Source organism: Rattus norvegicus, chromosome 1 (genome assembly GCF_021556685.1).
Source record: "Rattus norvegicus strain SHRSP/BbbUtx chromosome 1, alternate assembly SHRSP_T2T, whole genome shotgun sequence".
Classification (NCBI taxonomy): Eukaryota; Metazoa; Chordata; class Mammalia; order Rodentia; family Muridae; genus Rattus; species Rattus norvegicus.
The window spans coordinates 233502215-233530202 of record NC_141534.1 but is presented as its reverse complement, the minus strand read 5'-3'; the positions used below and the strand labels follow the sequence as shown (position 1 = coordinate 233530202).

General features: G+C 48.0%; 2 protein-coding genes across 3 annotated transcripts; one reads left to right on the top strand and one right to left on the bottom strand.

The window, feature by feature from the left end:
* Positions 1-24989, bottom strand: Klf9 (KLF transcription factor 9). Its single transcript, NM_057211.3, is given in 2 exon segments — positions 1-1775; positions 23975-24989. Coding segments are annotated over 2 exon segments (735 nt in total). The 5' UTR covers positions 24480-24989; the 3' UTR covers positions 1-1545.
* LOC134485213 (uncharacterized) lies at positions 23831-27988 on the top strand. 2 transcript variants are annotated; one of them, XR_015653084.1, is made up of 2 exons: positions 23831-23919; positions 26054-27988. XR_015653084.1 is itself a non-coding variant. In XM_087608959.1 (2 exons), the coding sequence occupies exon 1, from the start codon at positions 24478-24480 to the stop codon at positions 25105-25107; it is 630 nt and encodes a 209-aa protein (XP_087465085.1). In that variant the 5' UTR covers positions 24202-24477; the 3' UTR covers positions 25108-25498; positions 26054-27988. The 2 variants fall into 2 exon arrangements, 1 of the variants encoding a protein (XP_087465085.1); XM_087608959.1 differs by lacking the exon at positions 23831-23919 and adding an exon at positions 24202-25498.

Genomic DNA, 27988 nt, shown 5'->3' with positions numbered 1-27988 from the left:
TAAACTATGAAAACTGAGTTTGTTTTTCTGGCCATGTAAAAGCCAAAATTATGTTTTCAGTAAATGGCAAAGGATGGGTATAGTGGTTCAGGCCATTGTGTAGACACCGAGATACAAGCTAAGTAGTGGTGGGCCACTGATGCAGACAGTTGGCGATGTGATGCCATTCACGAGTGTTTCTCTGACCTATGTTCAGCAGAAGGGACTGTTCTGCAGAGTCGCCTCTGAAACCATTGTGGCATCTTCCTTCCCTAGAGACTACTTACAGGGGCAAACTTTTTTTTTTTCCATATTTCAGTTCCCTTTCCTTTGATATAACTCTTGCACCTCTTAGTGGAAATTTCATAGGAACGAAAGAGAGACCAAGAAACACCCCCACCCCCACCAAAAGGGGGCATTTCCAGGTCTGGTGATGGCTATACACCCATTTATCAGCTAATGCTACACAGAGCCCAATGCTCTTGCAGCGTCCTAGTCCCGTGAGTGGCGTTGTTATCTGAAGCTTGGGAAAATTCAAACAAATTCATGAAGTTAAAATTGTTTGCTCTTTTTTTTTTTTTTTTTTTTTGTATCTTTAAAGCACTCCCCTCCTCCTTCCCCTCCTCAGCATGTGTTTCCATACATTCTGCCCTCACATCTCTGCCGTGGGTTCTCAGGGAAATGTGTATCCTGGAAAATAAGCAGATAATAACGTGTGCCAAACAGAATGTCGGCTTCTACCCTCAAGGCATGGATTTACCGTATTCACCCTCGGTATTAGAAAATAAAAGTGCAGTTTATGTTCAGATAGTACGATTCATACGAAGCAAGGTTTGAAAGTTCCGGACTTATGACCCCTCGAAGGTCTGTCTTGATTAGTGTAAATTCGGACTCTGCTTATCCACTGACTATAAGTAACTTTTTTTTTTGTTTTGTTTTGTTTTGAAGTCCTTAGATGACAGATCATGCTGGAGTAGGTGTGCTCTTGCTTGCATAAAAGACAGCTGTGCTATGGAGGGGTTTTTTTTTTTTGTTGTTTTGTTTTGTTTTTTAAATCTCAAAAGTTAACGTGATTCGAGAGTGGCTCTGCTAAACAAGCTGAAGCACTCTGGTCGTGACATTGAGAGAGAAGAAAAACAATTCTGAGAGTCAGCAAGCATCAAGGATCCAGAGTCACTGTGGGAGGCCAGGGGTCAACTCACCCAGTCAGACGTATGTACACCAGCCTGAATCTTCAAAAATCCTACCCCAAGTCTTGGCCTTGCCCCCTCCCCCCACCCCCCAAAACAAAGGAGAAAATACCAAAAGCATTTATTTGCCTGCCCTCCAACAGTCAGAGACGGTTCAGAGTGGCCTCTGCAAGGGGACCAAATGTTGACTTTGATCTTAGGCTACCGTGTGCTTTTTGGAAACAGCGCAGGGAGAGTGTCAGAATATTGACCAAAGAGCAGTGACCTCCTGTGGCCAGCACACCTCTGCGGTGGCAGATTTCCATGTGTCCGTCTGTTTCCTGGGAGCTCTGTCCTTCCGGGACCATCTCTGCCTGGTTGCCATATGGGGAGCACCTCACAAGGGGCTGGCAAGAGCCTTTTTTGATCTCTTGATCATGCTGGGGTGGAACTCGGTGTGGCGCCGGGCATGCTTGGTGAGGTGGTCACTCCTCATGAATCTCTTCTCACACAGCGGACAGCGGAACTGCTTCTCGCCAGTGTGGGTCCGGTAGTGGCGGGTCAGCTCGTCCGAGCGCGAGAACTTTTTAAGGCAGTCTGGCCACGTGCAGGGGAAGGGCCGTTCACCTAAGAGAAGGAAACCAGGACATAACACTGTTGGAAGGGTATGTCAAAAACATTCTGAAGACCACCTATAGGGAGACAATCCCTAAGATAGACACACACAGGATAAACTGTCATGAGTTTTATGGACTTTGTTATATTTCTCCCTAGCTCCCCCAATCTCCCATCTCAGATGACACGTCTCAAAAGTTGGCTACATACTTGTCCCACCTAACCATGGGGTCCATATCTGGATTCAACTAGTCATGGACAGAAAAATATTCGGAAAGGAAAAGGTGTCACACATACTGACGTTTTTTACTGTCTCCTTCTGCATGATGGCCGTACACCAGTTACACCGTATTAGAAAGTATTGTAGGCGATGTAGATATTCATTCTATGCAAATACTTTGAGTTTTTTGATTCTATGTGTGTGCACATGGGTGTATGTGTGTTGACACTCACATGGAGGTCAGAGGGACGGGTCTGTGGAACCAGGTCTCTTCCAGTTTTACGGGGGCTTTGGGATTGAACTCTCTGGTCACCAGGCGTGCAGGGCAAGCCATCTCACCTGTCTACACGTTCAGATTTTTGTTTAGGACTTTGCACCTGAGAATTCTGGAGTGGAAAGGGGCTTGGTCCCTAAATTGAGTCCTTAAAGAGGTAATGGGAATTAAATGAGTCACTTGGGGGGGGGGGTAGACCTTCATCCCATGACTGGTGTCCTTGTAAGAGGGGAACAAGACAGGGACAAGGGCAGAGTGAGAATCAGCTATCCTGAGAGAGACCCTAATGAGTATCCAGACCCCAGAAACTACTGTTGACTCAGCCAGAGGATGTCTGTGGTTCCTTCTGGCAGCTCTGGCAAGCTAAGCAAAGGGGAAATTGCCGAGAATTCTCTAAACAAAGAAGCTTGGTACTTTGTACCCAATGATCGCTCAGAAGCCTTTTTTCCTCCTCCTCCCCCATCACGCCCCCTCCTCCTTCCAGTTTTATCCTATACAATTGTTGGTTTCATGAGATCTTCAGATCAGGCCAAGACCTTTCCTGGCATTACAGAGATGAAAGGAGGACTGAGAGGCCACCCTCGCTCCCAACAACAGGCATTTCCCTTAGCCCTCCCCAGGACTGCAGCCACTACCTAGGGAGGCAGCCTGGCAGGGCTTGAGGATAGGCTGACTCTTCTGTTGCTGTGAACTGTGCCCTCCTGCAAAACCATCTTCCAAGTCATAGCGTCTCAGGGCCCAGCTGTCACTGCTTACACTAGCACCTCTTCCTCAGATTACATGAGGCCCAAACCTCCATGTTCCTCCCATGCAGGGAGAAAGCTAGGGCCACCCATTCACCGTCCCACTGGCTTCTCAGAGTCCCACACGCTGGCCATCGCACAGTTGAGAAAATGGAGACTTGGAGGGTTAGGTTACTTATTGGAGAACATACCATTAAAAGCAGAGCCATGAGCTCACTGTCTGCCTAATGTCAAGCCCTAGGCTCCTAGCTGCTCAGCTGTCCTGTCTCTAGAGGGTCAGAAAGACTTAGCCCTCTTCCCGTATCTCTCCTACTTCTGACTGCTTTCCTTGGTTGGAGTCACACTATACTGTCGCACACTTAGAATGCAGCAAAGTTCCGTCTGGAAGACATGCTCCTGTAAGAGATACACACACACACACACACACACACACACACACACACACACACACACACACACACACACACACACACCAAGATGCCAGCCAGGGGATGGGACTATGTCATCACCCGAGAAGGACACACATACCAGCACAAAACCAGACTGTGCTGGTTAAGACACGGACCTCAGTTGCTCTTGCAAGTAACCTGTCATCACCTCCCTCTGGGACCGCCTGCCTGCCCTTCACACTGTTCCAAGCACAGCCCAAACCAGCTGCTTTGTACACAGGACACACAGGCTCCTGTCTCCACAGAACTCCACAGACATGCCTTTGGTAGGTGTGAGGAGAGATCCTGTTCTCACTCCCGTCCCAGGCTTGCTGGAAGCTGGAAAGACACTACTGCAGAGGCTGGGAGGTGTCCAGCTCGATGCATCTGAGTCATCAGAAAGTCACTCTCTCCCCTCTTCACCTGCACCAAGGAGATGCACAAATAATGGAGCCGAGGCAGGCAATTGTCCAGCAGTGCAGGAATCTGTACATGCCGTGTTCTGTATGCACAGCCTACTCGGTCTTGAGGGAAAGTCTACTGGGCAAAAGCAAGGCTACGTGCAAGCTCCATGCTAAATCCTCACAGCACGAATGTTGGAGCCAAGCACAGAACAAGGGCAGAGAACCAGGAGTGATACTGCACAGAGAGTTGGGGGTGGGGGTGGGCCAGCCAGAAAGCTCTCACTAAACAATCCAACAAAGTCGGGGGCTAAAACACATTATTCCTGCTGAACAAAAAGCTTGCACCCACTTCAGCAGATCTTTGAGCACAAGCTGATATCCATATTGTAACAGCTTTCTCTGACTGAACTTATGACAAGGAAAATATTCTGTGACTTCTGTGTTACTTATCATTGCTAAGCCCAGTGGATGCCCAGTGTCAGTGGGGGATGGGCTCCAAGCCCCTCACCTACACAGGGACACCATAATCTAAAGACTTTCAAAATAAAATTGTATAAACTTGTATATTTTATATTTCCATATATCATAAGCACATCACATATACTCTAAATGATTCATTCCTAGGTTGCTTAAATAGTTGTTTTATTTCATTGTTTAGGGACTAATGACAAGGAGAAAAGTCAATACATGTTTAACAGAAACATTCTTCATGAATATTTTTTTATCTGTATTTGATTGAATCAACTGACATGGAACCCACAGGTGTGTAGGGTGTAGGGGTGGGTGTATTCGTTCCCGCGCCAGTGTGTGTGTGTGTGTGTGTGTGTGTGTGTGTGTGTGTGTGTGTGTGTGTGTTTCCAGACCACTAATATTGACCAAAACCATCTCAGAAGTTAGAGATTCTGGGATTAGCCTTCATCAGTCCTTCCTAACCCCAAAAAGACAATCTAAAGGGAAATTTTTTTCTAAACAACGGTGTATTAAAAATGTAGTATCAACAGAGAGAACATAACAATCAAGCAGGGCCTGGGGTTCCAACAGCCAGGAGGTTGGGGCAGAATTTGGAGTTCATGGCAACCTAGGCTACATAGTGTTTGTTAATCCTGTCTTCAAAAATGTACACACACACATATATATAATACATACTTTATATAATGGGAAAACATGACAGAATCCATAGAAGCAGCTGCGAGCAACAGAGACAAAGGCTCCTGCTTTTACCCTGGGAGCCTCTCTCTGTTCACTGCTCAGGATACTGATGAGAAGGCCTCAAGCAAAGCCTTTTTCCTTTTTCTTCCCGGAGCTCGCTAGTGAAGTGGCTTTCTTGGCAGTGTACCAGGCTTAGCTGCCTCACTGGCACCGGTAGTTACAAGTCAACTAAGTCAAGAAAGGGAGGGGCTAATCCCAACATCCCTATCTGGATCCAGGGGAAAACGCACCCCCAGGGCCACTCTGCTGGCAGAGATGCCAAGGAGAAAGGGACTTCCCTCATTTCAAAGATGGTTTCATATAAGTGTCCCAGTGGAAAGTGTCACCAAGGCCAAGTCAGCTGTGGGCACAGGAACATTCTCCATGCTTACACTGACATAGAGAGGATTTCGAGGGTACTTAGGATTCATTCTCACAGGACTCACTTCCAATCTAATTTATGGCTAGCCACTATGTGTGACTGTTCCCATTGCTCCTCAATTCAGGTGCTGTCACTGGGGTGATTCCTCACCCCTGGGTGTTTCAGAGAAAGAAAAGAGAAAGGCTAGCCCAGAGTCCAGAGCTAGCCCAGAGTCAGGAGAGCCTGTGTTGGCTTCATTTAACTTGTACACCAGAGCTGACTGACAATCCATAAACAGTTAGCCAAGCTGCTGTTGTAAGTAGCAGGTTTGAGCCTGTGGAGTGCTTCGGAAAAGCATCAGGTAGAGCCTAGCAACCTAGAGCCCACAAGCCAAACCTGGCCTGCCAGAAGCCAAGACCAAATGGTTCAGAACAAGAGAAGAGCGACTCATGCAGAGAAAGTGGGATGAATTTGGGATTCGATTCTAGGCTGTAGTGAAGTCCACACACAGCTCTCCTGACAGCCATGCAGACCCAACACCAGCCAGTGGTGTACGTACAGGCCTGAGTGCACAGGAACCTACCGTTTGCTTCCCTTCACCCCAGGGAGAATGGGCATAGAACCTATTACGGGATATATGATGATATGTGAATGACAGACACAAGGTGTCACTGACAAAAGTGGTACAAGGTTCACACCTAAGAAAGTGTAAAACACAAAGAAGCCCAGCATGGTGGGCAAACCTGCAACCCTACTCTGAGGAGGCTGAGGCAGGAGGTTTGCCACAAGTGAGATAAGCCTATTTTATATAACAAGATCCTATCTCAAACAAACAAACAAACAAACAAACAAAGTCCCAAAAAACAAAAACAAAACAAAACCGGAGGAGTGTGAGAATGGAAAAAATCACACAGAGAGGAGCTCTAGGCTGAAGGGGACAGAGGCCTTGCCAAGAGACAGGAAGAAGGTGGAGAACTGTGAGCTGTCCTGTCACAGTTCCATTCTGAGGGGAAAACTAAGTCAAGTCCACTCTTTCGACTCAGGGCCAGGGTCAAAGGGCAAATGGCCAGCCTTCTCCATGGCATTCATGGCAAGGGAAGCATCAGTCTGCAGTGTTAATGGGAGTTACCGTTCCAGTGGGGGGAAAGCAGGCTCGTGCTGGAGTTAGTTTCTGGCCTTCTCAGGAAAACACAGCCAGAAGCAACAACACAATAAACTGCCTTACTGGAGCAGAGCTGCTGTTAGCCCAAGCTTCTGAATTCTCATTATTTACTTTGCACTCCCGCCCCTAGCAGCACAGGCGAAGCACCTCTTTCCAACAGGCTCTCAGAGTATAAAATAAACTTGACCAAAAAAAGCTACTGAGTTTGGCACGGCATGAGGAACAGACTCACTCTGTGGAGACAACCAGGTCTCCGGAATGCTCCCTGGCCTACCGCGGCATGAGAAGAAATTTCCTGGCTACTAGCAACTCCTCAGTCCTGATGGATCTGATCTCAAATGCCTCTCTGAGGCTTCTGTGTTGAAGGCTTGGTCCTCAGCTAATGGTGCTGTTGAGAGGGGGTGGGTCAGCCAGGAAATGGACCCTCGTGGGGAAGTTAGGCTACCCATAAGATGTCCTTGAAGGGCACATTGGGACCCTGGGCCCTCTTCTCTCCCAGTTTCTCAGCTACTACAAGGCAAACATCCTCCATTATCCCACATTTCCACCATGATGCACTGCCCCACAGACTCAAAGAAAGGAACCCAGGCAAGCAACCATGGGCTGAACCCTCTGAAATCCTAAGCCAAGATAAACATTTTCCTTTCGAAACTGACTATCTCAGGTGTCATGGTGACGAAAAGCTAGCTGACACAGTCGGTGACAAATCTAGCTCATTCTTATTGGGAAAGTGCTGAGGTGAATGGAGCTGAGACTCCACACATGACACGAGGCCAGAGTGCTTGGCAGGATCCAATGCAGGATCCCCTGCGTCCGCTGAGACAAGGCTGCCACTGAGATCTGAACCCAGAGTCAGAGGCCTTTGCCTTCAATACCTCATTCTCCCTGGTTTTTCTCACCTTTTCTTCCTTAGCCAAAGAGGGCTCAAAGAGATCCAACCTTGTCATGTTAAAGTTCCAAATCCACAATCAAATGCCCTGGATGCTTCTGGCCAATCAAATGCTCTCACTGCTCTGGCCAAAGCCAACCATTTTAGTGAAGAGCAAATCTGGGGCGGGGGGGGGGGGGGCAGCTATTGTTTCAGAACAGAACTCTTCAAGTGTCAATCAAGAATCGTAGCTTCCTGCAAGGGAGTAAAACCAAGTCCAAAAGTCTATGGGAAAAAAGGGACACTTTGATATTGGAAAATATGTTATTGCTTGTATCCTTACAAATGTACATCATAATAGATGCAAAACACTTGATAAAACTTAATATCCATTCCTAATAATGGCTTTCAGGAAAAATAATCACTTAGCAAGTTTAAAGAACACAAATCAGAAACCTTCCTTCAGCAAGGTCAACGGTAAAATAAAAGTCCAACTCCTTCAGAGACACTTGCCCCATCATTACAAGAGGTCAGTCTCTTGGGGGCAGTCAGGAGAGGAAATAAGAGTGAATGGAGCCTATGATTTTCAGTTGATACATCTTTCTGACTGAGAAGTCAAGATAACTGGTTGGGGTGGGGTGGAATTCCCATATAAACTTTTTTAAAGAATTATTTATTTTATGTATATGAGTACACTGTAACTGTCTTCAGATACACCAGAAGAGGGCATCAGATCCCATTACAGATGGTTGTGAGCCCCCATGTGGTTGCTGGGAATTGAACTCAGGACCTCTGGGAGAACAGTCAATGCTCTTAACCTCTGAGCCATCTCTCCAGCCCCATCCCATATAAATCTTGAAAGCAGGAACCAGGTCTTTGTTCTGATCTGATCAGGAGCACTCAGGACAGTCGTAAAAATGAAGGCTCGGGACCTTTACAGCAAAACCCGAGGAATCAAAGAAAACATAATGAAATAGTTCTCATCTCCTCGGAGGGTGAGACCTGGTGGTAGAAATACCACAGTTTGGCATAAACACATCTGTGACACTCACACACGCAGTAAGGATTTTTCTTAAACTTGACCCATTTCTGAAGTTCATTTGGAAGAAAAAATAAGTCTGTCTTGCCAGGAAAACTCTGCAGAACAATAAGTACGAGACTACTTATTAAAATGTATTATTAAAGCTATAATAATTAAAATTGTAAGACACCAGCTCAGCAACAGAGCAGAACTGAAAACAAACCCAAGAAACCACTGGGACGGAGTACATGGTAAAGCGAAGACTCTGTGGAGACTGTGTACATGGGATATTTCAAGTCGGTGACTACACAGATTTTTTCATAATAACAGGAATATCAGGCAAAAAACAATCTGCAATCCTACCCTACACTTTTTACTTAAATGAATTCTAAATGGGCCATCTAGGTAAAAACTAAAGAAAACACAGATCAATGTTTTTGAGCCATGGTGGGATAGAGGACACACAATTTAAGGATCTTTCTTCTTAGTTCCTTGTCTTTGAGACAGGGTCTCTCTTGGTATAATCTACTCTGGCCTCAAGTTCACTATCCCCCTGCCTCAGATCTATATGACAATATGTTTGTATGCAACTTGATACACATTCTAAAACATTATGAAACTTAATAACAAGCCATGAGTTCATGAAATTATGGCATATGATAGATTAAAATCTATACTACAATTAACAACACTTGCAAATCAAATCACAGGGGACCAGCAGGTTGGCCCAGCCAGTAACAGCGCTTGCTATGCACGGCTAGCCACCCAAACTTGGTCTCCAGAACCTTGGAAAAGCCAACTCCTGGGGCTGGGGATTTAGCTTAGTGGTAGAGCGCTTACCTAGGAAGCGCAAAGCCCTGGGTTCGGTCCCCAGCTCTGAAAAAAAGAACCAAAAAAAAAAAAGCCAACTCCTGAGCAGTGTCCTCTGTCCCACTCCCCCACCCCCACACACTGCACACACAATACTTATATTAGTAAATTAACAAGACACTACCCAAAAGACTGTAGGCAACTGAAGAAAGTAGGGAATGAGACAGATGGAATTCCCCAGGGAAGAGCACTCCAATTGGTTTTCCATGGCCAAATGGTCAGCCCTGAAAACATACATAAAAACATTATACAGACTGAGCAGTTTATATGTAGAAATATACACCGTATGGCGTATAAATATATATATATGTATATATATACACATATGTATATATACAATTAGAAAAGAGAGGCTGTGAGTTTAAAGGACAGAGGGGAGGGATGCATGAGAGGGCTTGAAGGTAGGAAAGGGGCCAGAAAAATGTTGTAATTATATCAGGATATCAAAAAATTTTAAATTAAAAAATACAGAACAATATCCTGATACGTAGGCATGTAGATCAGCGATAAAGCACTTGCCTAGTATGTGCAAGGCTTGATGAGCAACACAAACACACACACACACACACACACACACACACACACACACACACACACACCCTGTGTGATAGTAGACAGTAAACAGCTTGCTGTGTAAACATGAAGACCTGAGTTTAATCTGTGGCACACATGCTAAAACAAAACAAAACAGAACACCTGGGTATAGCAATTTGCACGTGAAATCCAGCTCTGGTAAAGCGTTGATAAGGGTCCGAAGCTCCTTGGCTAGCAGTCTAGCTGAATTGGCGAGGTCCAGGTTCAATGAGACATAGGCCAATCTCTGTGAGTTCAAGGCCAGCGTGGTCTACATAGTGAGTTCCAGGATAGCCAGGGATGTGTAAAGAGACCCCATCTCAAGATAGATAGACAGACAGACGGATGGATGGATGGAGAGAGATGGAGAGAAGGAGGGAGGGAATGGTCAGATGCATTTTATGAGAGGATAATAAATTTTAATGATAATGTGGAGAGTGACTAGGCTTGGTGAAAACCTATAACCCCAACACCTGGGACGCTGACTTGGGAAGATAGCCATAAATTCAAGGGTTGGACATAATGAGACCCTGTCTCAAAACAACACACGCACACAAACAACACACACACAATGAAAGAAGGAAATTCAATTTTACAAAGTTTTCAAAATATGTTGACCAACGCACCAAGGAGGAAGGAAGGAAGGAAGGAAGGGAGGGAGAGAGGGAGAGAGGGAAGAAAAAAAAGAGAAAGGAAGAAGCCCGGGGGTATGGCGGTGCTCGCCTGGTAGAAGAGCATGCTTTAAACCCAGGGTTTGACCTCCAGAACCACATGTACCAGGTGCACGCTTGCATCTCAGCATTTGGGAGGCAGAGGCAGGAAGTCAGAAATGCAAGCCCATCTTCACAGGGCGACCTAGAGAGCGTGAGGTCAGCAGAGGCAGGAAAGGAGCAGCCATCTCAACTCTCCAGTGTGCTCATGTCCAGATGCCAATAAATACAGATTTGGTGGAGATAGAAAGTTATCTAACATTTAAAAGAACAGTATGGTGACCCATACTCACACCCTTAGCATTTTGTAAGCGACAGCAAGAGGCTTAGCGACAGCAAGAGGCTTACCAATACAAAGCCATTCTGGTTTACCCAGCAAATTCAAGGCCAGGCTGCGTCACGTGAAGACACTGTTTCAAAAACTGATATGTTCTTACGTGAGTAAACTTGCTGAAAATAATGATGCATTTGAACTTAGGTATTCCACAGATTATCACGTATTCCAAGGCTGCTCATGGTGGTACACGCCTATAAATCAGCACTTGGGTAGCTGAGACTGGGGGATAGAGGCTGAGGCCAGGCTAGGCTACACAGTGAGACTCTTGTTGACGTGCAGCTTGGTCCTCACTTGGGTTCCCTCACAACTAGAGTGGGGAATGTCTTTGATTCTGTTGCCTGACATTAGACCCCCTTCCTGGGGAGCCTGGACTGCTTGGTTGGGTCCCAGTGGGAGAGGCTGGGCTTGGTCCTGCTGAGTCTAGAGGTCCCAGGATAGGAAACCACACACAGAAAGCTCTGCACTTTAAAGCTTACTCTCCCTGGATTTGCTAGCACCTCCAAGACCTTGGGGCGCACATGGCTCCTGATCTTGATTAGCTCTGCTCAATCATTGGTCATCGCAGGGAAAGTGAAGAAGCTTCAGTACAGACTGAAGAGGGTAGTGGGGGAGAGATTTGTAAGTGTGCGATTGGGATGTAAAGTGAATAAAAGAATTAAATTATGGGAAGAGAAAAAAATTTAAATTATAAATTTTTTTAAAAAAAAAAAAGGAAAGAAAAAAAAAAGCCAGGTGGAGTCCAAGGCCAGCGTATAGAATGAACTCCAGGACAGCCAGGGAGGGTCAAGTGATGAGACCCCATCTTAAAACAAAACAAAAACCCACCCAAAGCAAACAATGTGTTCCGGTGGGAGCAGAGATGTGTAGTTTCTATGGAGAAATTAGTGGAGGTGTTGGAGACAAGAAAGAGGAAGTCGCTGTTTCCGACTCAACTCATTAGAAAGTGAAAAACCTTTCAGAATGTACATCTGCCTTCTCACCCATCCCCATCTCCTCCCTCCTTTTCAATGACCTAGAAAGGCCCTAACGAGAACAGACAAAAGGCACCCTCCTGCCCCCCTCCTCAGAGGTGTGTTCTGCCCCCGCATCAGCAAAGCTGTCCAACTCCTGCCAGACTTCCTAGGAAGAGGGACAGTCCCAGAACACAGCCTCAATCATAGCCCTTGACGTGGTGGGTCCCACAAAGACCCGCTCACATCCCTGGCTGTCCACTGCCACCTTCCCTCCACCCGTAGTGGATCTGCAGGGCAGAACAAGCACCTCCATCCTCCAGTGTTCTCAAGTGCAAAGAGCAGAGTTTGTGAACATCCCAGACAGAGTTTCACCCTCTCCTGCATAAATCGCTTCCATGAGCCCTGAACTCAAAAATCGAGGCACGATAAGCCTCCTGTTCACCGGAAGTATGGCCACACCCAAGCATGTTCTGAAGGAGCGAGGATGCCCGGCAGCCTCTGAAGGGACGATCCCCCCTTAGCGCCCCCCAGCTCCCCTCAGAGTCCCCGCCTGCTCCATCTCCCTCCCGTAGCCTTGGTGGTTTCACTATTTTCCTGTTTGCCATGTTGCTTTGATGTGAGATGCTGCTGCTGGGTCCCTGTGGGCATCTGTGAGACGCAGCTAGTGCACCAGGGTAGGATCTTAAAAGGAAATGGGTCTGTCCCAGGGCATACTTGATGCCAGCCATTTGGTATCTGTGGGGTAAACCTGCCTGCTACTGCTGGCACGAACCCCCGCACTCAAGAGATCTGTGAGAAACACACAGGCCTACTGAACGCCAAGGAAAGATGACAGAGAAGATTCCTGAGCCTTCAGGTACCCAGCACAGTAGGAACTGTCTCGTGGCCTCATCTCAGAAATTCTAAAAGTCAGTGCAGAAGCAAAATATGAACCTCAAACATTTTTTTTTAAACGCAAGAAAAGGATGCCTCTTGGTACACTTCACTAGAAGGCTTTGTTTAAGTCAGTCACAGTTTGCAGCTGGGAGCACCTCGCATGGAGCTTTCTAACAGGAGCAGCTTAAGGGGCTGGAGTTTTCTAACTGGTCAGGTTTCAGGAGCATCTTAAGGGGCAGCTGATTCGCCCAAGGACACTGGACAACAGTGCATGACCAGTTTAAAACCAAGTTCAAACGCTTGCTTCAGTTTGGTGCACACAAAGATAGAAGATGTAAGAAACCAGCCAAGGCTTGAACTGAAAGAACCTTTCATGCCTGTGGGTGGGGGTAGGGTTGTGCTGTCTTCTCGGTCCTTCTTTGCAAATCAAATACCTTGCCTGGGGCAGGGCAAGGCTCATTCACGGTTAAAGCAGTTAAATGGCCACCTTCATTTCCCCAACTTTCAGTCTCTAAGTAATGGTTTTTTTTTGTTTTTTTGTTTTTTGTTTTTTGTTTTTTTTGCTTTTTTTGTTTTGTTTTGTTTTATGTAGAGTACCAAGCCAGGAGCAGTAGCACCTGAAATTCCAATACTTGGGAGCATGAGGTAGGAGGGTGGAGTTCAAAGTCATCCTCGGTAGCCCAATAAATTTAAGACTAGTCTGGGCTACATGAAGCCCTGTCACAATAAACAAAAAGCTATGCACCTTAAGCTACTCCCTCTGAATTAGCTAGCACCTCCAAGACCTTGGAGTGCACACGGCCCTTGACCTCTGCTTGGTCATCTTTGTGAAGGTGCAGAAACAACAGAACTGGGTACAGACTGTACTTGCTTATTTTGCTCTTGTCCTGGGCACGATGCCAGCCACCATCAAGGATGAAGCCCTGTGGTCCATACTGGGCTGTGGGCCATAAAGGCTTACATGTATCTTTTCTGCTTGCCATGTTATTTTCAACCTACGAGAGATCTGAATGGGGTTCACAGAACAGTAACAGTGTCTGTGCAGATGTTAGGTCTCTAGGGAGCGCCAGAGCTCTTTCTTTCCTTTTAAAGTCAGACCAGGAAAGTGCTCAGATCTCCCAGGTCACCAGACCACAAGTGAAACTTATGAAAGCCCAGATTAGGAAGGTCCTACTGGAGTGTCAGCTAAGGGCCTTGACTGCTGTGGCCAAACAGGACAGGTCTCTATGCAGACCTGGGTTTCCTCCCTTCCAAATGGGTTGAGAAAGGACGAGGTGCCACTGGAGGAAAACAATGTCACAGTGCCCAGAATCTCTCTTCAGTATTAGATGTGGCATAGAGTGGGGTGTGAGACAGATGGTGGAGACCACCGAGCTGCAGGACGGCTTGCCACATGGGTGACCCTTCATGACACTGGAGCAACCTGTGAGCTTGCTATTCCAGATATCACTCAGGGAAAGCAAGCACGGAATCCCAAGTTACCGTGGCTGTTTTGAGCTTTACTTCAGACGAATAATACAATTTAATTCGTTAACAAGCCATTTCTAGAATTCCTGCACTTGGGAGGCTGAGGCAGAAGGATCGCCACGAGTTTGAGGCCAGTGTGGCTACAGAATCGTATCTTAAAAGAGTCACTGAGCCTAAATAGAGCAGTGACTAAGAACTCATACTGCCAAGATAGAGCTTTCCTCCACGGGCAGAAATGGGGTGGGGCAGGGAATGGGTCCTGGGGCCTTACTAACTCTGCCCACTTTATCAGCTAGCTAGACTGTGACAGATGAAGACTAAAGGTGACGGGCAGTGCTACGCCATCATTTGTCTCCAGCTTACCCTCTGGGGACTTCACATTGCTGCTATCAGGATATGGTTGTGGGGGCAGTCTTACTCCACTGAACCACTCATTCCTGCAACAAAGTGAGTCAGAGATTCCCCTGGCTTAGTGTTCCAGAAACTGTGAAGCAGCCCCCTCTCATGTCCCCCACAGGATCTGGACAAGTGGTCCAGGCTGGCCTTGGATGCTCTCAGAATTCATTCCTCCTGCCTGACCCTCCCCAAATGCTCAGATTAGAGGCATGCACTTCATGCCTAACTTCATTCTGCTATTGTCTTTGAAACTGGGACGATACAAAAACTACAATGGAGGGCTGGATTGATGGCGCAGAGGTCTTAAGTTCAAATCCCAGCAACCACATGGTGGCTCACAACCATCTGCTGTAATGAGATCTGATGCCCTCTTCTGGTGTGTCTGAAGACAGCTACAGTGTACTTATATATAATAAATAAATAAATCTTAAAAAAAAAAAAAGGAATTAAGGGAGCCCGGGAATGTAAGTCACTTTGATGTGCTTTTTTTCCCCCTTAAGCTCTTTCCCGTTTCTTGTGTTTATTATGGTGTTTCTGTTGAGTACTGTGCACACTGAAAGGATTTTGGAATCTCAGTAGGAACCACTACAGACCTCTATTAAATAGCACCCGGGATAAGCGCTCACGGAAACGTGATTCATATCATCCCCCCAAGCACTGAAATGGATGATACGGAGTGAAGACACCTGAAGACCACACCCCCTGAAGATCGCACTGCTGCTGATCAAACTTGTCCTGTTTGTCAAGCATTCGGTCTTGGTTCCCAGATCATCTCCTCGGGAGGGCCTGTGAGTGTGTGAGTACTTGTAAAATATGTTGAAATCATCTGTTCTCTGCCAGGTCCTCTCTGTCCATTCACTTACGGCCTATCTTTTCAGCTAAGCTCAGGAGAGCAGAGAAAATAAATGCTGCTCTTTGACACATCCTGTTTGCAAGCCTAAGCGGACATCGGTGTTCGATTTGCCTTGTCTGGCCTGTATTTCCTCTACTGGTAAGGCACCATGTTTCCCTTTGCAACCAGTCCCTCTCTGAGCCCACACCTTCAGACCTGAGAGTCTTAGATGTGATGGAATCTAGTCCTTCAACGGTGACCGTTTGCATAAGGGACACACAACTTAAACTTAGCCATGGCTTTCAGCCTGGGTTGTTTGCCGGAAGTAGTTTTTTTAGTGGGGCTTTGCTGAATTGGCAGGAAGTGAGTCTGGTGTTGCTTGGCAGCCATTTTAGTACCATTCAGAGACATGTAGTACCATTCTGAGCTCATGAATGAACTCAGAGCCAGCAAGAGAGTAGCAAAGCCATAGAGAGAAGGGGCATCCAGCGACACCTGAACCTAGAGCTGTAATCTTTTTTTTTTTTTTTTAAGTTTTGCTAAGCAGCCTAGGATGCCCTCTAACATGTGGCAGTCATCTCATGTCTAAGCCTATCAAGTGTTGGGATTATAGGTGTGAGACACAACGCCCAGCTCCAAGACTGTGTTCTATTAAGCAAGTCCAAGTCTGGACTTTCTTGCTTGCAACCTATTTATGGATCCCAAACCCGGCCCGGACAGATGTAGTGGTGCTGGCTGTAATCTCAGCAGTCTGGAAGCTGAGGCAGAAAGACAGCCTAGACAACAGTTTCAGGCTGGCATGAGCTATACAGCCAGACCCTGTCTCAAAAAACGAGAGCAAACAAACAAAAGGTAAATAGAAACAGTAATGACAAATTGGGTTCTTTTCTTGGTTGGCAGGAAATGGTTCCAGGTGACTCAGTTAGAATGGCTTATTTCTGTTGACTTTCCTCAGACTCATGAAAACCGTCTTCACATCAGAGCTGGGACACATAGAAGACAGCTTAAGATGGTGGCTTTAGGGCCACACCCAAAGGAGCCATAAGAACAAATACAGAATCTCCTCTCACTCAACAGCCCTCACATACAACTTAGACCTAGAAACAGTAGGAATACCCCAGCATAACCTTGGCTAGGTTAACTTCCTAGTCCAATTCCTCCTATTAACCAAGAAAAACAGCACGTTTCTATCTCATGGGAATAATGTTTAAACGAAATGCGTGTAAGCCACTTAACTCAAGACCTGAGACGCACTACAGTTCATCATGACAGCACTCACTAAAGCCCATGGCTGTCGGCATCTAACACAGCTCTCACTTGCAACAGTTGCTCCACATCCTCTAATGATCCTGAGTCCACCTAGAATTTTAAACAAAAATTCAAGACTCTCAAGGATGTCTGGAATATATATGTAAAGTATTTATCTTTAATTGCATCAGGTTAGCAGGCATAATCTTTCAAATGACTCATTTGAACTTGGCCTCATAACTTCATGAGTATATAATTATGGAACCCCATTTTACAGATGAGAAGCCTGAGGTTCGGGGAGATAATAGCTTTGCCTGAGTCTTTGTGATGAGAGTTAGGGAGTCAGGGTTAGGTTAGGCCTGTGCAGAGTATGCTTAAGGCCCATGGTACCCCTGTCTCCATGCTGAAGGTGAAGACTCTTCTGGAAGCTCCTTACCTTAGATATAGCTCCTAAGAAGTCCTAAGAAGAGGATGGGCCAGGGCCTCCTCTTCACTTAACTGCAATCTTAGCAGAGCTGATCCCCTGGAAAAGGCAGATGGTGAAGTTCCCCCACCTCTCTCCCGTATCTCTGAGCCACAATAATCTGTCTAAGGCCTTTCATTTTACCCTGTCTAGCGTTTGGGCTGGAGAAATGGCTCAGTGGTTAGGAGCACTTACAGCTTTTCCAGGGGACCTGAGTTCCATTCCCAGCATCCACGTCAAGTGGCTTGCAACAAGCCATGTAACTCCCTCTCCAAAGGATTGCACACGCCTGGCCTCTGTCGGTGCCAGCACTTCACGTGCACATACACACAAACAGACACACACCTTCACATGATTAAAAATAAAAAAAAACAAAATGCCTGTCATCCCCAGGTTAGCCACATCCCCATGCCTACCCAGTGGCCCCAACTCTCAGAGGCATTCATTCACTTCCACTCAGAGGAAGGTTCCAAAACCTGTCAGAGCTTCCCGGAAGACACAACAATGCACTGTCTGCATTTCAAAACCCAGTCATTAATTTTGTATGGGATAAGCTCCCACCGTGTCATCTATTTAAACAATGTCTTCACTTTTTTCAAAGGACTCAATCTGGTCAGTCGGGGATGAATCCCATTCTCCTGTTCAGAGTCACAGATCATTCTCAATCACATTTTAAAAATAAATGCAGGGGCCTGAGACATAGTGCTACCGGCACTCACAGGGGCCAGGTTCCATCCCCACCAATTCCAGAAAATACATTCATTCACTCAAAGACCCAGCAGCTCTGCCCTAGGACGATGAGGTGGGAACCTTTGGATTCCAGGGCCAGATTCTCAATTCTTACCGCAGGCTTCCAGAGTCCAGTGCGCCTGGGAAAAGTAGGTAGCTGAGGCAAAAGGGGCCTTGAAGACACACCTCACAAACGTGTGTGTTTAGGAACAAGAAGAAATCAATGTCCAGAAAGACCCAAGAAATTAAAAAAAAAAAAGTTCCTGCCAACACTGGTGGGGGGCTCCATTCTCCCAATATCACTGCTAGCCCTACACTTACTGAGAAGCTACTTGACGCCAAGACAAGACAAATACTAACTTGTGGCCTTCCAGGAAGGGGAAGCAAGAACACACCCTCTCTCCCTCTCCCTCCGTCTCACTCCCCCTCTCTGAGCTTAGCCTGGAGCTGCTACAGGAAGTGAAGTTGACTGGGAACAAAAGGGAAGAGGCTGGGCCACTGGGCTGGGCCACTCGGCCAAGCCCCTTTCCCTGATTAATTCCTCCAAGCAGCATCTCAGACACAGATTTAAAACAACAATATAAATAAAACCTTGTTAATCACAGATTCAAAGCCTCAGGAGCTCACGAGGGAGGGAGAACTGAGCACTCATAGAAGCAAGCTGAAAGCCACAGGCTTTAACATCTACTAAAAACTACAGGCACTAGAAGATTCCAGAGGCTCATAGTCACGTGCTAGTGAAGGTTAGAGGGCTTCCGCATCCAGGCGATGGGCCTCCAAATCTCCTAAAGTTCCTCCAAATGCTTCCGCAGAACAAGCCCACCTCAGAGGGTGGGCACACGCTTTTATAGACAGAGTGATGGATGGTATGACCTTTCAAGGTCACTTCCAACCTCCAAGGTCTATTCTCTTTAGACCAACAACTACCACCATCAAGTGCGCTAGGCTCGGGCCTGTGACTAACTTCCAACAAAAAGTGGGGCGGACTGAGAGCCAGGATTACCCAAGACCACTGCTGGGAGGATCTCTCTTTCCCTTTTTAACATCTGTGGGTTCTTTTTTTCTCTCCCTTTTGCGTGTGTTGCATAGAAACAGAAAGTGCCTTTGTACCAATTACTAGGCATTAATTTACGCTCCTCCGTGGGCGCTGGGCTTTCTGGAGAAACACTAAGGCAGGGTAGGAGGGTGGTGTGGGGGAGGTTTCTAGCTGTAAGCTAGCTCCCCTCAACCCTGAGAATAGATACGGCAAGAAAGAGAGAAAATAAAAACCAGATTAAGACACACAACAAGCCTGGGTGTTGTTTTTCAATATCAACAATGCTAATGATCGGAAGGCATCCAGGAGCCAAGCTGATGGGCTGGGAAGCAGGCTCCAAGCAGAGCTAGAGTCCTGCTGAAAGAGCACGGGAAATCATCTGTCTCTCCTCTCAATGAACTTATTAGGGAAGATCGTTGTCAACCACTTTCCCAGTAGGTCCTACGATGTTTCTCCCTGGGAAGTTCACTTAGGGAGTTTCCCACAGATGCTGCAGAATGGCTGACTGGTTCTTGGGATAAGCATCAACCATGGAGACAGAAATGGGGTCCAAGAGTCCACTTCCCTGCCATTATAGCACTGTGTCTGAAGGTAACCGACCTCCAGAGGGCTCTGCTTCCTCCAGTGCCTCTCTCCTCCAACTCACACTCACACTCCTCTGAGAGGGAAACCAGGGAAACAACAACCGGCACTTTGTAATTGTAGCCCATTTGCATTTCGTGCTGTGGAGCGGGGATCCTTGCCAGCTTCGGAAGCTCCCAAGGCCACCCTGCTTTTGCCAGTGCTGGGGCAGAGAGGTGGGGCAACTAAGAGATGAAGGTCTCCTTCACTCAATGGGTCCTTCTCTTCCAGACTAGGAAGAAACAAGAGCCACCAGGGTGGGTCGCCATCCCGAAGGGAGATTTCTGCTAGGCCAAATAACCCAAGGACTCAAGAAAAGTAGGCCTCGTCCACAATTCACAAGCAAACCCACAAGAACCCAACAAACTCAGGAACCTATCTCCTGAACTGGAAGTCACTATCTGGCTCTGCACTCAACCTCTCTACAATCCATTGATCTTTCTCCACACAGGGCACTTGAAAATGGGAGGTCCTGAGTTCAAATCCCAGCAACCACATAGTGGCTCACAACCATCTGTAATGAGATCAGATGCTCTCTTCTGGTGTGTCTGAAGACAGCTACCGTGTACTTATATATAATAAATGAATAAATCTTTAAAAGGGGAGGGGGTACTGGAGAGTTGGCTCAGCTCAGAGGTTAAAAGCACTGACTGCTCTTCCAGGGGTCCTGAGTTCAATTCCCAGCAACCACATGGTGGCTCACAACCATCTGTAATGAGATCTGGTGCCCTCTTCTGGTGTGTCTCAATACAACTATATACGTACTCACATACACATTGAGGTAGGTGGGTGAGTGGGTTAATATCATCCCCAGGTGGGCAAAAATTGGTTCATTGAAAGATGAATACAATCCTAGGTATGTATGTATTAGGATGACTTGTGGCCTTCTAAAGGAGCACAGTCCCTAAATAGCTCTAGAATTCATGCTCTCAGTGTTAAGACACCATAGGGTATAGGGTGGGCTTTGGCAGAAAAACATCTCAAGTCTCCTTAGGGGACATAGAATGAGAAAATAGGAAAAAATAAATAAATAAATAAATAAATAAATAAGAATGGGAAAATAGTGGAGAAATAGTTCCATAGGTAAGTCGCCCCTCCCCAGTCGGGTTTAGGTGGAAACACATCTGGAAGGATGGGGTTTATGAAATCTATCCCATTCACACTGTGGCAAAGAGTACACTTCCATAAGGACCAGGTGACAACACTTCAGCCATTAAGGCCTCAAAGTCTACAGGGCTCGGGGTCACACAGCCAGAGCTGGCTCTGGCCCAGAAATCTAGACTCCCTGGGCTTTTTGTTTGGGTGGTAAGAATTGAACCCAGGGCCTTGGGCATGCTAAGCCACTGAGCATCTGTAGCCCCCGTAAGTGGCTTCATATCACACTTCTTTGAGACAGGGTCTCACTATATAACCCTGGCTGGCCTGTAGCTTGTTATGTAGATCAGGCTGGCCTTGAACTCAGATAGATCCATCAGCTTTTGCTTCCCGAGTACTAGGATTAAAGGCATGTGCTACCACATGGGCCACGTCACATGTCTAATAACACTAGACTCTTCTCGAACAAACAGTGACTCCAAAGCCACAGAGAATAGTGAAAAAAGCTGTACACCTTGAAAGGTGACTTGTCCACCCAATTTAGAGTTGCCAGTATGGACAGTCCTGGGGTGGGGGGGCAGCAGAGGCAAAGAGTCTATTCATTCCAAAACTGAAGGACGCTATGCCACTCCCTTCTGCCAGACACCGAGAATCCAAGGAAAAAGTGTAAGTCCCGTGTGCAATGCCTGTAACCTCAGCACTTAGTGGGTGGGGAAAGCATCTCAAATTCAAGTTCAGCTTAGCTATACAGCAAGGCACTGTCTCCAAAAAAGCAAAAAAAAAATTAATAAACGAGATCCACCTGATAAAGAGTGGTCCAAACCAATTGTTCCTAGGCAAGAATCCGGGCCCCGTTATTTGCCAGATCTTTCCAGAGACGCTAGACATCTGGACTTATGCCAGAATCCTGATTTTTAGATGCTGGTAACTAATGAAATTTTTATAAACTCTGTGCTGTCCACAGCAAACAAATCTGCAAAGCAAATTCTGCAGCAGGACTCCGGTTTGCAAGCCCCCAAATTACAAAGGCCTGCTGTAGGGTCTCAGGAAAATAAGAGAGGTAAAGCCAGTTCAGTCACCTCCACTATGTCCTTCCCCGGGATATCATGGAAGGAGCTCCAAGGGAAAAAAAAAAAATGAAATGATTCAACTTCCAAAGCTGTGGGTTTATGGAAGCAGAGCTGTACAAGACTCTATAAGGAAGTGAGCAAACAGGAGGGATTCTCGAGGGACTGTGTGGAGCAGTACTGAGCACGGGGGTGTGGCAGGGACTTCGGCTCTTAAGATTTTCACAGAATGCAGAGGATCCAAGGCGTCTCCAAGCACCTTCTGGATTGAAGAACCAGCAGAGAGAAAATCAGGAAGCTGCTTGCCCCACCCATGATCTAACCTGAAGCTGAGAAGAAGCACCAGAAACTCAACCTGGCATGTACCTCTCCTCACCGAAACACTTTGGACCTTATCTGTAGAGGCTGGCATTTTGTCCACACTAGCAGTACTCAGTCCCGTACCCTTATTTCCCAACCCCCAACATAAACAAGACCCCCTGAAATCACCACACCACTAGAGCCAAAGGAATGACTAGCATTTTAAAATGGGAAGAACATCTACTTCATTTCGTTTCCACTGGGATCTGTGTGAAAGGTTCTCCTGAAAAGCAGCCGAGCTGAAGGGCCTTATGGAGAATTAGAGAGCAGCACGCATGCACGCACACACGAGCAGCCATTTCTATAAATGCCCGAGAAAAGCACTCAGCTGAAATGGCCCAGAATGCTGGGTCTCCTCTGCTGAGCCACAGTGGGCACTGTGGGCCTCCCCACCTGCACCGTTAACTGGGCAGCCCTCCTGAAGGAGAAAATGCCTTTGCTCAAGGTGGCAGTGGGTGTCCATGTGAGTCACTGAACCCTGGGAACATGGCTGACATGGACAGGCCCGCCCAACAGCTGGGGAGAGTAACACACTGAGTTAATAGACCACTGTTCACCTCTCAGAGCCCTACTAAAGGTCACACCCCCCCACTGAGGGTACAGGCCTAACCGTTTTATAGATTCAAACTTACGAAGGTGCTGTTTCATATGGCAACCCAGACATGGACTCCAAACAACACCTATTTTCATTATCACTGGGAAGTTCAGATTTATTCTGGCGCCGGCAGCCGCCTCCAAGAGACTCACTTAACCAAAGGAGGGGTGTGTGTGTGTGTGTATGAGAGGTGGTTACATTGTCTTTTCCAACGCAAACAAAACCGAAAATCCCAACGAGTATCATTTTGAAACCAAAGGTTCAGGACCTCTTCTACAAAATAACAAACCCTCATACCAAAACCCTCAACACCTTTGTACACAATGCCAACAACCTCTGAAACCTGCTGTCTCAGGACAGGGAAAGGCCTGCTGCCTGATCCTAACAAACGACCCTTCCCTAGCTGACCACTCTTCACATGGGAGTGCTTCCCACCTTTTCCCACGCATGTTTTAAGAACTACATGAGCTCACTGACGGGGTCCTACTAACGCCCCTAAAGCCCATCCCATACAGCAAATGGCTTTACGGCCACCTTGGTGTGCCGCTAGGCCTACAGCTAACAGAAACGCCCCCACATTCATCCCAGAGGCCTTGAACTCCAGTAAAGACCACACCTCTCTCCTTAGGCCTCAGGCGTGAGACCAAATAAGTCACACTGGAACAGATCAGCCCTGAGTCACGTTCCTTAGGAAAGCTAACTAGTCAAGAAGTTAATCCACCATCCATCCCTTCATCAGTCTCCCCTGCAGCCTGAAGCAGTTTTATTTTAAACCTCTCAGGGGACTCTTAGCCAAATTTAAAACCACCTTGGCAAGCCCTGAAAAGTAGCCGCCATCCAACTAAATGAGTCCTTAGTCATTCCTAAAAGGATTCACGCAGGGTGAGGCTTTCCCCTCAACCCCCAACCCCATGCCGACCCCTCCGCAGCAACCCCACCAGGGAATGGAATAAATGCTGCGCCATCTGACTGCCCCGCCGCCAGCGTCTCCCCAGGTGGGGCGGCCCCGCTGCAGCGGGGTATGGAGTCCCGGGGGCGGGGCGGGTAAGGGAGGGGCGGGCCGGCTCCAGGCCGAGCCACGCAAGCCACTAGCTCAGCGAGGCACTTTGGGGGGGGGGGGGGAGGGTTCAGGTACCTCCTAAAGGTTGGGGTCAAGTAAGGAGAGAGTGCAAGAGTTAAACAGCATCGTCTCCAAAATGTTTGCAGCCTCTAGGCCGAGTGCGGTGTCCTGGGCGCCCAGGAATGCTGGCTGGCCAAAGGTTAGCTAAGCCCGAAGCGGGGGGGGGGGGGGGGGGGGGAGGCGACGCCGCTAACCTGTATGCACTCTGTAATGGGCTTTAAGATGGGAGGATTTTCCATAGACTTTCCCACAGCCACTGTAGGGGCACTTGTGCCTCTTTTCGGAGGCGTGTTTCCCCTTCGAAGCCACTCCAGAGTGGAGGAGGGAGAGCGGGCTGGGCGCGCTGCCAGAATCCTGTCTCTCCTCCGGGCTGTGGGAAGGACTCGACCCAGATTCGGTGGTCACGTCGCTGTCGGATCCTATATCCTCATCGGGACTCTCCAGACTGTCGCTGCACACCGAGGGGGTCTGGATGGGTCGGTATTTGTTCAGGTCCAACAAGCTCTTGGCGATGGTGACCAGTGTGCAATAATCCTTCCAGGTGTCCCCCGGGTCACCGTGTTCCTTGGTCACCTCGCGCTCAGGTAGTCGCAGTCGCTCGGCGTCCGGAGCGCCCCCGTGCTCCGGCACAGCGGCGCGGTTGGAGATGGAAACCAGACACTGGGCAGCCACGAAGTCCATGTAGGCGGCCGCGGACATGGTGCGGGCGACGGCAGCCCGGGCGGTGCGGCCAAACTTGAGGGTGGCTGCGGAGCTTCGGCTAGCCCTGCCCTGGTCTCGGACGACGAGCGCGGTGCGGCGCGGCCGAGGGGGCGGGGGCGCGGGAGCTTGCGACTCGCGGGAGCGCCGAGGCGACCTCAGCCCCTCATCTTTACGTAACCGGCAGCGCCTCCGCACGCAGCAGCCGCGGCCGGCTCTGCCGCTGTCGCCGCCGCCCTGCCGGGCGCCCCGCGCGATCCCACGATGGGCGCGCCCTCCTCCTGAGCCGGTTCCTTGGAGAGATGCCACACGTGGCGGTCGCAAGTTTATTCGACTGCAAACGTGTCCGAGTCACGGGGAAAGCCAACTGCTAGCCAGGCGCACGCCTCGACCGCCTCTCCGCCGAGCTGACGCCCTGAGGCATCAGCCGAGTACGCGGATGAGGGGGGCCGGGGCTGAGTGGGGCGCCGCGCCTACAAGACACTTCTTCCCGCGTCCGCCGACGGCCGCCGAGCCCCTGGTCCTGCCGCGCCGCGCCGCTCCGGCATTCTCCAGCTCAGTAACAATTTCGCAGAATCCCATCACGTCACAATCCAGGCCCCCTCCAATTGGTCAGTGGGGAGGGTGATTCAACTCTGTTTACTTTCTCCCCCTGCCAGTCAGAAGGGCCCTTCGGTGGAGAGGTGCGTCTAGAACTACGGCGCGCGGCCAATCCGACCGTTCCGTTCCGCCGCCGCGTGCTGCCCCTCCAGCCCGGAACGCTGACATTTAAAAGGGAAACTGCTCGGAGCCCGGCAACCAGCGGCTGCGCATCTCCGCAGATGCCGCCCAGGCCGCGCGCGCGCCCACGCCTCCCGGCCCACGTGCCAGCTGGCGTGGCTTGGGAACGCATCTCCCCTAGGCAGTTACACCCATCCCTAGGGACGAAACAAAACTTCACCTTCGTGTTCCCAGCCCTCAAATAGTTAAGTGACTTCCTGCAAACGCGACAGTCCCAGCAACCAGCCTTCCAATCAAAAGTAAGTTGGTTGATGTCACTGGCATTGACTCAGCCAATCAGAAGAGCGTTCCAAAAGGAAGCGCTCGACACTTGTAAACCTGAGGAGCAGTAGTGAAATCGAACAGATCTTTTTATATAGTGTTGCGGGTGGTAACCCTAAAATGTAGAAGGACGGGGTGTTTAAAAACCGCAGTGTGAATCTTTAATTTTAAACAAACCCTCGGTAGGGCAGGCCACGTTCTCCAAGGACAAGCTCCGATGAAACAGCGTCAATTCGTTCTTGTTTGGAATGCAGCACTTTGGAGATGTTTAAAAGTTTTTTCAGCCCACACATTAACTAAGAGAAATTCATCTTAAAAAAAAAATCACAGCTAACAAAACAACTGGTTCCGTATTCAATGGTCCTTTCACTGAAGCACCACCTTCTTGGTATTTTGCTAAACCTCAAGGTTTCTACTTCCTGGGGTGCTATTTACTTTGTTAACTCTATTTTGAAGCTTCCTTAACACATAAAGGGGGGGAAGGGCAGTAAAACCCTTCATTTGCATAACTTTAAAAATCCTTTTCTTTTTAGGGGCTCCTCCCAATTCCTGCAGGGCACATTTCCTTCCTCTTGCTTCACAATGGTGGAGAACAGGACTAGTCTATCTTATCTGGTGTAGGAGGCAGAACTCAGAAGAAACCATAAGGTTCCTGATTCCTGACTCTGCTTTAGAAGAACCACCCCAGTGAAATATTAACTGTGTTAAATAGTCTTAAGAACTGGAATCAGCCAGAGATCCTTAACAACTGAATCTGGTGGCATTACTTGGTCAACAATTAGTGTGGATTTGGGAGTCTGATTAACTCAGCGTGCTTCTTCCTGTGATGAATCCATCTTGAAAAGCTGAGCAAAGACTCTAGGGCCAGTATCCCTAGCAGGGGCTACTGTCCACACCGATGATTAAAAAGCCCATCCACCTAGCCTGAGTGCGAAAGGCTCTTGTCTCGGAGACACTAACTTCACAGTACCTAACCCGGACTCCCACTAGTGGTTAAGCCTCAGCGATTTGGACACTTCTACCGGGCAGGAAAGATACCACACAAGGTCATTTGCTGGGAAAAGAACATGTAGAAAGGAGGTGCTAACCCATGGAGAATTATAACTGCATTACGTCACATCCTGAGAGCACCAGGGGACACACTTTGTGTCAGGCCCAGGCCCAAAGACCCTTATAACATCCATGTGAGGTGTGAGTGTGGGCGCACGCACGCACGTGCACACACACATATATGGTATGTGTATATATTGTGTAACAGGGAAGCCATCTTGGAAATCTTGCATTCTAAAAACCTTAATTTCAGAAGAGAATTCACTGCAGCTGGCCATGATGGTGCTGACCATAAGTCCCAGCACTCAGGAGGCTGAGGCAGGATAGAGTATTTGAGGAGGCTACAGAGATCCTGTCTCAAAAATAAATAAATAAATAAAAAGGGAAGAAAGACGAAAGAAGAAAAAATGAAGGAAGAAGACGAAAGAAAAGGGGCAGAGGGAAGGACTGGCGCTGTCTAGTTCATGATCTTTTTTTCCCCCTAGAATAAAGTCTGTCCCTAGGGTACATGAGTCTTTAGAATTTGCACCTCTGCCTGCCTCCCTAGGGCACAGCACAGACAACCAGAGGGATCAGTCCGAGAGCCCCATGATTAAGGCCTACACAGCCTCCCAGATCTGTTTCCAGACCTGTGTTTCCACTGGCATTAGTTACACTTATGAAGTCTCTTCAGGCCTGGGTCTGAGTGGCTACCAAAGATTAGCACTAGCATTATTCTCAGAGGAGGAGGAGGAAGAGGAGGAAGAGGAGGGGAGGAGGAGGAGGGAAAGAGGAGGAAGAGGAGAGGAGGAGGAGGAGGGGAAGAGGAGGAAGAGGAGAGGAGGAGGGGAGGAAGAGGAGGAGAGGAGGAAGAGGGGAGGAAGAGGAGGACAGGAAGAGGAGGGGAGGAAGAGGAGGACAGGAAGAGGAGGGGAGAAAGAGGCTGTATCTTGCCTTAAAGATTATGATTCTGAATTGGAATACAGTCACCTCAGGGTTTTTTAAAGTAAACCTTAACTTCCCTTTCTTCTTGCCACCTTCTTTCTAATGCCTTTAATTTCACATGACCCTGACTGCACTCTCAACACTCCTGACTCAGTTATAAAGAAGATGAAGGAAGCAGATCTCACCCGTGTGAATGTCTCTCACAGATTCGCAAGCACACATGCTACTGGATTTAGAGAATCGCTTCCAATTCGGCAATTCCAGCACTGTACGCCATGCTCCCCTTCTCCGACCGTTCATTCTCAGATAATGGGGGATATAGAAATACAGAGGGAGCCTGTTCTCTATAAGATGACAGCTACCTGTACACGTACAGTTCGACAGCACAGAGCACAAGAAGTGCTATTTCCTCCATCATGATTCTTTCCCTTGCTCTACTGGAATATACTGTAACTGTTTTATGATTAAAACCAGCTTATGCTATTTAGCCAGCA